At 44.9% G+C, this 12,500-nt stretch overlaps 1 protein-coding gene across 18 annotated transcripts in view; it reads right to left on the reverse strand.

Annotated features, from left to right (window-relative positions):
* The window catches only part of LOC126997629 (histone deacetylase 4-like), a 129,618-nt gene that overhangs the window by 77,609 nt on the left and 39,509 nt on the right, over positions 1–12,500 (reverse strand). The window contains exon 1 of one of the 18 annotated variants that reach the window (XM_050858839.1): positions 3,846–4,762. The exons of the other annotated variants lie outside the window; for them this stretch is intronic. Coding sequence (XP_050714796.1) covers positions 3,846–3,861 — 16 coding nt within the window. The 5' untranslated portion in view covers positions 3,862–4,762. Of the gene's footprint in view, positions 1–3,845; positions 4,763–12,500 lie in introns of those variants that run through there. 18 annotated transcript variants of the gene reach the window in all.

Below are 12,500 nucleotides of genomic sequence, written 5' to 3' on the forward strand. Positions count from 1 at the left end.
CCTTACCTACTATCCGCTGGTCTTCGTTCCTTGTCCTCTATGTCGATCAGGTGTCGCTAGATCATCTCACGAGCTGGTACGTTATCTGTGCTGAGTCAGACGTGTGCTAACTTATTAAGAATCCGGTGAATCGTTGTCACTTGAACTTAATGACTATCTTATCTTTAACTAGGTGACTTTCCTTGGTTGATTCTTGTCCCGTTTTCCTCTCTCTCTCTCTCTCTCTCTCTCTCTCTCTCTCTCTCTCTCTCTCTCTCTCTCTCTCTCTCTTATATTTCTTTTGGTGATGCGAGTTTGATTTATTCGTTTCCCTTCTCTCCTCTCCTCTTCTTCTTTCCTTTTCTCTATTTCTGTATTTCTCTGTGCTACGTCAATTCTCTCTCTCTCTCTCTCTCTCTCTCTCTCTCTCTCTCTCTCTCTCTCTCTCTGGTAACGAGAGATCTTTCATCATCATCTTCATATAAATGTTTCTTTTTCCTTCCTTTCTAAAGCCTCTATCTGACAGACGTTTCCGGCACTGAACCGTTTCATATCCCATGTTCTATTTCAACACGTACAGATAAACAACGATAATCATATGGACTTCCCCTATAAAGAACAAACGATTAAACAGTCATTTCCTTCACAAACGAATCCTAGATAAAAATAGGAGAAAATAATATAGCTACTCATTTCAACACTTCACATTTATACAACGAGAAAACGGTAAATCATTTGGACTTTCCATCTAACGAACAAACAATTCCACGAAGTATTTCCTTTACAAACGAATCCTGGATAAAAATAGGAGAAAAAAAAACGGCAATAGTAATACGAATAGCTCCTCCTTTTAACATTACACTTTTAAATAACAACTGTAAATCATATATCGCGTTTCCCCCTAACGAACAAACAATTCCACGAAGTATTTCCCTCACAATAATATCCTGAATACAAAAACAAGAAAAAACAGCAACAGCAATACGAATAGCTAATCATTTTAACATTTCCCATTCAAATAACGAGAAAGCTGTAAATCATATGGACTTCCCCTCTAAAGAACATACAATTTCAAACATCATTTCCCTCACAAAAGTATCCTGGATAAAAATAAAAGAAAAACAGCTACAGTAATACGAATAGCTAATCATTTTAACATTTCCCATTCAAATAACGAGGAAGCTGTAAATCATATGGACTTCCCCTCTAAAGAACATACAATTTCAAACATCATTTCCCTCACAAAAGTATCCTGGATAAAAAGAGAAGAAAAAACAGTTACAGTAATACGAATAGCTAATCATTTTAACATTTCCCATTCAAATAACGAGGAAGCTGTAAATCATATGGACTTCCCCTCTAAAGAACATACAATTTCAAACAATCATTTCCCTCACAAAAGTATCCTGGATAAAAAGAGAAGAAAAAACAGCCACAGTACGGTAATACGAATAGCTCCTCCTTTTTAACATTACACATTTATATAACGAGAAAACTGTAAATCATAATTGTGGACTTCTCCCTCTAACGAACAAATGATTCCACGAAGAATTTCCCTCACAAAAGTATCCTGAACAAAAAGAGAAGAAAAAAACAGCTACAGGAATACGAATAGCTCCTTTTAACATTACACTTTTAAATAACATCTGTAAATCATATAATGGCGTTTCCCCTCTAACGAACATACAATTCTACACAGTATTTCCTTCACAAATGAATCCTGAATAAAAAATAGAGAAGAAAAAACAGCTAGAAAAACATGACTGGTAGCTACTCCATTTAACACTTCATATTAAAATACCAAGAAAACTGCAAATACTTCTCTCTGGGAATGTATATATAACCTCTTCACCTTTCCGCCCACCTTCCGTAGCCCAGGTAAAATTAATCAAGGGAAAAGCAGAAAATAAAAAGGAGTGGCTAGCTTGTTTATTCCTGCGACAGAGATTGAAGAGAGGAAACAGAGACGGAGAGGAGAAAGAGAAGAGAAAGGAACGGGAGTGAATGAATGAGTATCTAAGAACGAAACAAAAAGAATATAAAGAAAGAATACTAATAGTGGATGGATGGATGAATGGATGGATGGATGAATGGATGGATGGAAGAGGCCTGGGGAAACAAAGACACCGAAGAGGATATGAAAAAAAAAACAAGAAATGAGGAGAAACGAAGAAAAACGGAAAAAAGATTGTGAAGAAAACAACATCCAAGTAACTTATGATTTCTTTCACTAACCAAGATAGAAGAGGGAGGAAAAAAAACAAATAATGGATAGGAAAAAAAAGGAGAGAAACGGAGGGAAGAAGAGAGGAAAGTAGATAAACGGAGAGAAGAGAAACCAAGAGAAACGACACAGAAAAACGTAAAAAAAAAAACACCACCCACACCAAAGATAAAAAACAGGAAACAAAAAAAAAACGAGGAAAAAACGAAAACACAAAAGAAAAACGAAAAAAGAGAAGGAAAACGAGAGAAAAAAAAACACCAAAGAAAGATTTAAACGAGAAAACAAACAACAAAAATTAAATGAAAAAAAAAAAAACACGAGAGAAAAGAAGGGAAGAGGAACGAAGAAGAACCAAAAAAAGAAGGAAAAATGACTAACCACAGCATCCAATTTGTCTCTTCCGCCCAATTGGTCAGGAGCAGCCCGGCCGGGACGCAGATGAATAAATAAACATCAATCCCACATATTACAGCGCGCCGCGTGGATTTCAAGGGCACCAGAGCATCCCTGAACACTGCAATGGTGACTTTTTAAAGTTCACATGCCCGGCGAGCGACTAGGCAACGCTATTTCTCTATTTCAGGACGCGATCTTATGTATATTTGGTCTCTCCCTCTCTCTCTCTCTATCTCTTTCGCCCTTTCTCTCTTACGTATGTGGTTCCTGTTTCTCTATGTCTCTCCTTCTCTCTTTCCCTTCCTCTCCTTTTCTCTCTTAAATGCACGTTGTTCCGCTTTCTCTGTCTATCCCTCTTCCTTTCTCTCCATCTTGTTATCCTTCATCCGTATTCAATGTTTAACCTACGTCCCTCAATTCCCGGATGCTTTCTTTCATATAGTTTGTACCTTTCCCCTCCAGTATCTCTTCCCTTTCTCTCTATCTTATTATCTCTCATTCGTACTCATGGTTATCAGTCAGTTCAACTTCTTTTTCGTCCCCAGTCGCCGGGTTGCAGCGTGGTGTCCTCAACCTTCTCAAGTCCATATCTCTCAGCCTTCAACGTGTCCATGCAATCTCCGGCCACGTCACTTCCACGACGATCAAGCAAGGGAGGGATAGAATAAACATGCTTGACACACACACACACACACACACACACACACACACACACACACACACACACACAAACAGGTTGCACAATACTTGGTCTAACGTCACGTCACTTTGCTTAACCGTATATAAGATGTTCCTGGTTCCCGTTTGTCTCTCTTCAGTCCTTGAGTTTACATTGATTGGTGGTTCATCTTGTCCTAGAGCCCGCTAAAATCCTAAATGTCTCTCTCTCTCTCTCTCTCTCTCTCTCTCTCTCTCTCTCTCTCTCTCTCTCTCTCTCTCATTTCCCCAAGCTTCACCTATCAATGCCCCCCCTGAATCACTATATATAAGGCTTATGGTAAGGGGAATAGCTTATAACAGTGTAGTTCCCCTTGAAATGTATCACTATTCAAATGTAAGTCCGTTTTATCTAATTTTCTAGCATATTATCCTTATTTTATTTCGATTATTGTTACCACTGGGGAGAATAGTTGTGTGTGCAGAGGCATGAAGCGATGAAATCCTACACACACACACACACACACACACAGAGCCACCAGTCATCCCCCTAAACACCCAGACAGACACACAGGGCAACACTCACCTAAATTCTGGGGCATGTCTGTGAGGCGGTTGATAATCCAGAGTTGAGCGGCATCCTTCTCTTCCTTTCAAACTACCACACCACCACCGCCACCACGCCTACTACTGATGATGATGAGGATGATGTAAAGGATGCTGGAGGGGAGGATGAGGACGGTGATATGATGCTCTTTTCCGCTCAAACTATCACACCACCACCGCCACCACCACTCCTACTACTGATAAGATGCGAGGAGGATGCTGAGGGGGATGAGGATGGTATGATGTTGCTCCTCCTGCTGGTGTGGTATCGACGAAGAAGGGCAGGGGCGTGAAGAGGGACAACGATGAGGGGGTAAAGAAGGGAAGGGGCCACTTACACCACTCCTACTACTGATAAGGATGCTGTTGAGAGGGAATGAGGATGATGATGATGCTGGAGGGGGCGTGAGGAAGGACAACGACGAAGGGCTGAAGAAGGGGAAGAAGGGACACCACACGGAATGGCTCAAGACGAACACCACCACCACGTCACTCCTTCACTTTACTGGTTTTGCTATGTTGCTTCTCTTAGTATCCCGCTGGCATCCGGTCTTCAGATCACAAGGATGCTGTGTTCTTCTTCAGTGTCTTAGGGGGCTGGTTAGGCCATGGGACCATAGATCTATAGCCCCTGATGCTGTTATTCTTCACTGACTGACACACACGCACTCATTCACACACACACAGCCACACACACACGGGTTGCTGAGTGCTGAGGTCTTGCACAGGGCGTTTCTAGAGTGCGTGCTGAGGTGCTGAGGGCGCTGGCCACTCGCACTCCTGCCCACCCGCGGCCGAACTCGAACTCGAAACCGAACTCGAAGTATCAAAGACCGAGTGAGGGAGGCGCACGTCCTATGTCCATGGACCACCGTTAACTTATCATCGCTTACGCATGTGAATCTCCCGTCGAGGTCAAGATGCCATGTCCCTCTCGCGGCCTCAACTCCCTTCCTCGCCTCGCAAACCTGTTTTAGGCTTTGCTACGGGGCCAAACACCTGCAGACCGTTTGAGTAAGGGTTAATAATTGTGTATTTGGGGTAATATTATGTTATCTTACTCTAATTGTGAGGGAAAAACGTGTATAGTTGTGGGGAAGGGAGTGCCGGAGTGCCGCACACCACGTGACCCGCGGCAGCCAATGGGCGGGCAGGGAGCACCAAGGTTCTGCCGCGGTGCCATGTCTGGGCCCCCTCGCACCCACCGCCTTTTTTTATGTATACACAGCGTCAAGTGCATAACCATAAATTACGGCAGTTCACGCAAGCGAGCTGTTTAAATTACTTCGTTAGCCCGTGAGCGCATCGTGATGGCCCTTGGATGAGGTTGGAAATGAGGCGAGGAGTGGAGGTTATCGGACGAGGGGCGGAGAGCGATCGGCCCGGACAGGCGCAGGACGTGGCACCACTGTTCTACCTCCACAGAGTTGCTATTATGGGACGCTGCCCCAATGTAAACAAACCTAAACTAATATACTTCTTATTCATGACTCTTAGACCCAATGGAAACGGAACGGGACCGATTATTCCACGGAAACACGCTGGCGGGGGGTGGACGCAACAAGCAGGGCTACTCGAGCCTGCTGGGGGCGCTGAGGAAGGTTTTCGCGAGCCGTTGGACGGGCAGGTGATGGGGGAGTCACCGGGAAAATCATCTTGTTTATTGAATCCCCTCGGCGACCCAAAGGCCTTAAGTTATGCAATCTTGTCTTGTAGCCGCGACATCTGGACGGGGGACGCCTCGGGGTGTTGCAACTGTCTCGCCGCGATCCCCGCCCGGGCCCAGCGTGTTATACCTGTGCCACAAATCAGCGTTACGTAATTAGAGCAAGGATTCAAGGTTACGTGGAGCGGAGGAGGCGGCGTTTCGGGCTGGCTGCTGAGTCGACGCCGCCGCTTCCACCGTCCCCGCCTCCGTCCCCGCCGCCACCGCCGCCGCCGCCTCTCAGCAAAGCAGTCTCGGCGCGGCGCCCCCCAAGAGAGAGCGGCTTATACAAGAATACATAGCGTTCGTATTCCTAGCAGAGACGCCTCCAGAGAGAGAGAGAGAGAGAGCGGCGAGGGGAATAAAAAGTAAAAGGTTTCCACTCTGTCCCTCCATCCCTCCCTTCCCGTCCTGATCATCCCCCTTGGTGGCTATTTATAGTACATCCCCCCCTCTCTCCTCCTCGCCTCCCTTCCCCTCATCCTTCCTCTCTCTCTCTCTCTCCCTCCAGCCCGCCGATCCCCTCCCTCTCTCTCCCTGCCTCTCTTTCCTCCTCCTCGCTTCCCTCGCGCTCTCCTCTCTCTGCATCGTTCGCTCTCCGTCAATTACAAGTTATAAATAGAAGCTTCCTCGTTACCCCGGGCGAGAAAGAGGAATGGAGGAGGGAGGGATGGAGGAAGGAGGGACAGATGGAGAGGAGGGGGGGGGGGGTAGGGAAACGATGTAAGAGGAGAAGGAGGAGGAGGAGGGTGCAAAGAGGGGGATGAAATTGCAGATAAAAATGAGTATACAAAATAATACACAACGAACAAACACACACACAAAAGAACAAGAATAACAACAATAACAACAATAACTTAGAGCAGCATCTCTCTCTCTCTCTCTCTCTCTCTCTCTCTCTCTCTCTCTCTCTCTCGTAAAAATAACTACACTATATAAATAACCGGACGGAGGTGCTGGCTGGTAATGTCCATGGCTCGTGTGCGTGTGTATGTATGTGTAAGTGTGTGTGTGTGTGTGTGTGTGTGTGTGTGTGGTGGGGGCAGGCGAACACACACACACACACACATAACACACACAGCCACCCACGTGCGATCCTTCCCCTCAGCTCGCCTCACTACGCCTAACCACCGCCGTCTCTTGCTAACTCGGTGCGAGGTATACGAAGCTGGAGGAAGCGTGTCTATTAATAGCGCGGATATACAGTTCCAGGCGAGGAGTGGGACGGTGAAAGGAACAGAGGGGAAGCGGGGAAAGGCAGGGAGATGCGGAGGAGGGGATTGGAAGGGAGGGGAAAGAGGAGGAGGCTGGAGATGAAGGAAGGGAAAGGAAAGAAAGGGAAGGACAGAGATGGAATAGCGGATTGGAGGGAGAAGAAAGAGAGAGGAAAGGGAAGGAGAGATGGAAAGAAAAGAAAGGGAAGGAAGGGAAATAGTGAAGATGGATGAAAGAGATCGAATAGAGATTTGGAGGGAGAAGAAAGAGAGGGGAAAGGAAGGGAGAGGAAAAGGAAGGAGAGATAAAGGGAGAGGGATATGAAGGGAGTGGAACAGGTAGGAAAAGCGAGGAGAAAGCAGGGAAAAGGAGAAAGGAAGGAAGGGGGGAGGGACGCAACAAGAAGAAGAGATGGAGGACGGAAAAGGAAGGGAAAGAAAGGAAAGGAGAGCAAAGGGCGATAGAGGTGAACGAAAGGAAAGGGAAAAAGAGAGGAAAGGAGAGGAGGGGAAATAAAGAGGGGAGAGGGAAGGAGACGAATGATATGGAAGATGAAGGGAAGAGAGAGATGGAGGGGAAAAGAAAGGAGAGGAAGGGAGGGGAAAGGGATGAAGAGAAGGAAAGGGAGGAAAAGGAAGGGAGAGGAAAGGGAGGGAGGAAAATGGAGGAAAATACCGAGAGGAGAGAAAATGGTAGAAATGAACGTGTATCAGATGGAACAACAACAACAACAACAACAACAACAATTAAGCCTAACAAATCACTAATACACCTGCGAGACATTTCACAATCTCTCTCTCTCTCTCTCTCTCTCTCTCTCTCTCTCTCTCTCTCTCTCTCTCTCTCTCTCTCTCTCTCTCTCGCTTTACTTGTCCATCACGCCTTGCGCAAGCTGCTGGTGTCTGTCTGTCTGTCTGTCTGTCCTCTCGTTAATACGTCTATAAATAACGATAACATTTATAACACTTTCCCGGTCAGCCAGCGCTATGTATACACGCGAGGGGGGGAGGGGGGGCAGGGGGGAGGGGGAAGGGGGACAGGTGTGGTACGTAACATCATCAGCAGGAGCGTTAATGAGGAACCAGGTACCAGATAGCAGGTAACACACAACAGGTAACAGAAAAACAGGTAACACAGAGCAGGTAACAGAAAACAGGTAACAAAAAGCAGGTAACAGCAGGTAACACTGAGCAGGTAACTCATTAAGCCGTCACAGCAATGGAAAAGTGTATGACGTGTAGAGTGATTGATGTTTACAGACTATTACTAGACCAACAATTGATGATGTTGATGATGATGTGGTCTATTTCGGGGCCGCCTACGTGGACTGCAATAACATCAACATCAATAACAAGGGCTTCCTATACTTACCTACCTATTCGTGTCATTAATCTTGTATCCATCCACCACCACCACCACTCTATCGCTCTATCCTTTCCTTTCAGACTCTATCCCCCTTCTTTCTAATATCTATCCTTGTCTCCCATGTTCCTACTTCTGCCCCTTTCTTTCTCTCTCTCCTCCTGTTTGTCTTTTTCCGTGTCCTTTCTCTCTCTTTACCATTACCCAGTCTTTTCTTTCTTTCCTTTCAGCTTCTATTTCCCTTTCTTTCCCCTCCTTTCTAATATCTATCCTTGTCTCCCATGTTCCTACTTCTGCCGTTTCTTTCTTTCACTCCTCCTGTTTGTCTTTTTCCGTCTCCTTTCTCTAACTATACCGTCACTCAATCGTTTTCTTTCTTTCCTTCAGCCTCTATTCCCATTCTTTCCCCTCCTTTCTAATATTTATCCTTGTATCCCATGTTTCTACTTCTGCCCCTTTCTTTCTCTTCTGTTCGTCTCTTTCCTTCTCCTTTCTCTAACTATACCATCACTCAATCGTTTTCTTTCTTTCCTTCAGCCTCTATTCCCTTTCTTTCCCCTCCTTTCTAATATTTATCCTTGTCTCCCATGTTCCTACTTCTGCCCTTTTCTTTCTCTCTCTCCTCCTGTTTGTCTTTTTCCGTGTCCTTTCTCTCTCTTTACCATTACCCAATCTTTTTCTTTCTTTCCTTCAGCCTCTATTCCCATTCTTTCCCCTTCTTTCTAATACTCATCCTCTTCTCTCCCTTGTGCCTCCTTCTGCCCCTTCTTTCTCTCTCTCCTCCTGTTTGTCTTTTTCCGTGTCCTTTCTCTCTCTTTACCATTACCCAATCTTTTTCTTTCTTTCCTTCAGCCTCTATTCCCATTCTTTCCCCTCCTTTCTAATACTCATCCTCTTCTCTCCCTTGTGCCTCCTTCTGCCATTTCTTTCTCTCTCTTCTGTGCGTTTCCTCCCTTCTCCTTTCTCTTCCTTCCCTTCCTTTACACCATCACCATTATTTCTTTTTTCACTAAGCCTTTATTCTCCTTCTTTCCTCTTTCTAATATTTATCCTTTTCTCCATTCTTCCTCCTTTTGCCCCTTTCTTTCTCTCTTTCCTGTGCGTCTTCTCCCTTCTCCTTTCCCTCCCTACCTTCCTTTAAACCAGGGTCATAAAACTACCCCTGGAAATGCTCAGAACCCCTCAGAAAGCCTTGTCAAATATGTGTTTCTAGGTTCATAGTACAGAGGAAGGGTCAGACTACCACCAGGGTCATAAAACTATCCCTGGAAATGCTCAGAACTCCCCCGAAAGCCTTGTCAAATGCGTGTTTCTTAGGTTCATGGTAACCAGAACCACCACCACTTATAGAATTCAATCGCATGTTACTTCTGTTTACCTACCTTCCAATCCTCTATATTAAGGCCACTGAACTCCAATAACAGCTATCCACTTATAACTATATCATTAATCTTATACGCCACCTGATCCCACTACTCAAACCACCACCTGTAGAGCTCAATCGTGTGTATACCTTTGTTTATACCTTCCGATGCTCCTATATTAAGACTGGAATCCAACAACAGCAACCGGGGAAGAGAAATTATTATCCTAACATCATTAATCTTATATTGAACCCAACCTACCATTACCAGCACCGCTTCTAAAACAATCGCGGGTACTTTTTTTATAGTAAGGGAAACAGTTCATTGGTAAAAACAAAGAAAAAGCATAAAAGAAAATCTTGCTAATCGCTGTTTCTGCTAAGCCAAACAGGAGTGGTCAGAAGGAAGAAAGGAAAGAGGGAAGGGAAATGAAAGGAGAGAGCAGGGAAAAGGAGAAAGGAAGGAAGGGGAAAGGGATGAAGAGAGGTGGAGAACGGAAGAGGAAGGGAGAGACAGGAAGGAAGAGCAGAGGACGAGAGGTGAAAGACAGGGGAGGGGAAAGGAGGGGAAAGGAAGGGAAGTAAAGAGGGGAGAGGGAAGGAGGGGAAAGGAAGGGAGGTAAAGACGGAAGAGGGAATGAGGGGAAAGGAAGGGAAGTAAAGAGGGGAGAGGGAAGGAGGAGAAAGGAGAGGACGGAGTCAATTTCGGATGTACTTTTGTTTACCTTCGAGTGGTCTAAATTTAAAGCGGTCTGGATTTCCAACAACAGCCGAGGACCCAAACTGTTCCGCCTGTCAGTCATTTCCCTCATTAGTCTCGGTCCAGTAATCCAGCAACACCTGTACTTCCACCTCGCACCTGTGTAGAAGAACGATGGAGTGTGGTGTTTCCTTTTCCTGCTTTTGACACTCGTTATCATAATGTTTGTCCACTCCTGTTGTTACTGAGGGCTGGACTAATGTTATCCTGTCTTCTAGCTTCTCTAAAGAACGCTGTAGTGTTGTTGTCTTTTCTTTCTTTTTCATCTTCTTTTCCCACACGTTCTATAGTAAGTTTCTCCTTTTTCTCTTAGTTACGGAAGACTAGACTAATGTTATCTGTTTTTCTTCCTCCCACTTGTACTAAAGAACGATCTAGTGGAGTGTTTTTTCCTCTTTTTTTTCTTCTTTTCCTACACGTTCCAAGTCTATGGTATGTTTCTCCTTATCTCTCTCTGTTATTTAAGCCGAGACTAATGTTATCCTGTTTTTTTTTATTTTCCTCGCACCTGTATACAAGAACGATTGAGTGTAGTGTGTTCCTTCTTCTTCATCTTCTTTTCCCACACCCTCTATGGTATGTTTCTCCTTATCTCTCCTTATTACACTAATGTTATCCTGTCTTTTCCCTCGCACGTGTAAAGAAGAACGATCGAGTGTAATGTTATCTCTTCCCTTTTCTTTTTCTACACAAACGTTTGGATATAATTACTCTCACTCTCTCCCACCCACCCAGCATCACCTGTCTCTATGCCACCTGTTAATTTATACCATGTACTTACTTTCCACTCTTTCCCGTACTTTTTTATCATTCCCAAAGGCACTCACTATTTACATCCACTCTGTATGTCTCACCTTTTAATGGCTCTTGTACCGATCACACCTGCATGCACGAATTGAAAGAGTTGGAAAAGCGGTTCTATTTACACCCTAGCCTGTTAACGCCCCTTTGTCCTACCTGGAAGCCCTGCGGCCGAGCTCCACCTGTCCCCAGTCCCGAGAGCCTTCCGGTAAGTCTAAATCGAGAGCTGGAAGGAAAAGCGCCGCCACGTCCCTTGTGAGCGGAATGTTTTGATGATGCCGCTCCCTCTGGCTTGTTCCTGCCCACTCGTCCCTGCCTCTGTCCCAACGATGCATGCCAGATTATCGTACTCAGAGCCTCGTACATACCGGTTTCTGACGTATAACTATCCCCAAAAATCACCAATAATTAACCATTTTAATGATGAGTATATATGAAACTAGTTATTGGGATCGAGGAGGCAGTTATTGGGGCGGAAATCGGCGAACATAAGAGACAGAGTACGACAATCTGGCAATCTCCGTTCCCGTATTCTCAAACATATCAAAGGTCCATATTCTTAAACGTATCTCACTCACTTTATGACTGTTTTCCAAGGCCACAGCACTACTCCCAGATTGTCGTACTCAGAGCATAGTCTAACCTAACTATTGCCAAGAAACATCAGGAATTAACTATTTTAACGATAAATATAAATGAATCTCGTTATTGGGGACGAGGAGATAGATTTGGGGTCGGAAGTCGGTAAAGATAAGAGGCTGAGTACGACAATCTGACATCGTTGGGCAACAGAGAAGATTAGCCAGGTTTTCATGGGTGATTTTGCCGTTCCAGATGCAGAACTCGGGTAAAACTATCACTAGGACCACAAAACAGTCCATGGAAATCACAATAGCAACTTCCAATAATAGAGGCTTTTCAAATAGGGGAACTGAAAGGCCGAGACGCTTAGGTTAGGTTAGGTTAGGTTAGGTTAGGTTCAGTAAAGAATCCTGGCTTTAGACACACACGTTTGGTAAGGCTTTCGTAGAGGTTGTGGTGAGTATATCCAAGGGTAGTTTTATGAGCCTAGGGATAGTCTGACAAGGCTTCTGTACCGTGAATGTGAAAAACCACTCATAAGAACCAAACTATTCTCCTGTTTGGCCTTTAAAATAGTTGTTGTCAAAGCCGAAAGTGTGTAGCTTAATGAGCCTAGTAATAGTTTGACAAGGCTCGCGCACGGTAATGTTCTCTCTCTCTCTCTCTCTCTCTCTCTCTCTCTCTCTCTCTCTCTCTCTCTCTCTCTCTCTCTCTCTCTCTTTTGGTTCGTCTTCTTTCCTTTCCTTCCCTTCGCCGCAGAAAAAGTTTATCTAACCGATCCGATTACTCTCTCTCTCTCTCTCTCTCTCTCTCTCTCTCTCTCTCTCTCTCTCTCTCTCTCTCTCTC

The sequence above is a fragment of the Eriocheir sinensis genome, chromosome 12 (assembly GCF_024679095.1).
Source record: "Eriocheir sinensis breed Jianghai 21 chromosome 12, ASM2467909v1, whole genome shotgun sequence".
Lineage (NCBI taxonomy): Eukaryota > Metazoa > Arthropoda > Malacostraca > Decapoda > Varunidae > Eriocheir > Eriocheir sinensis.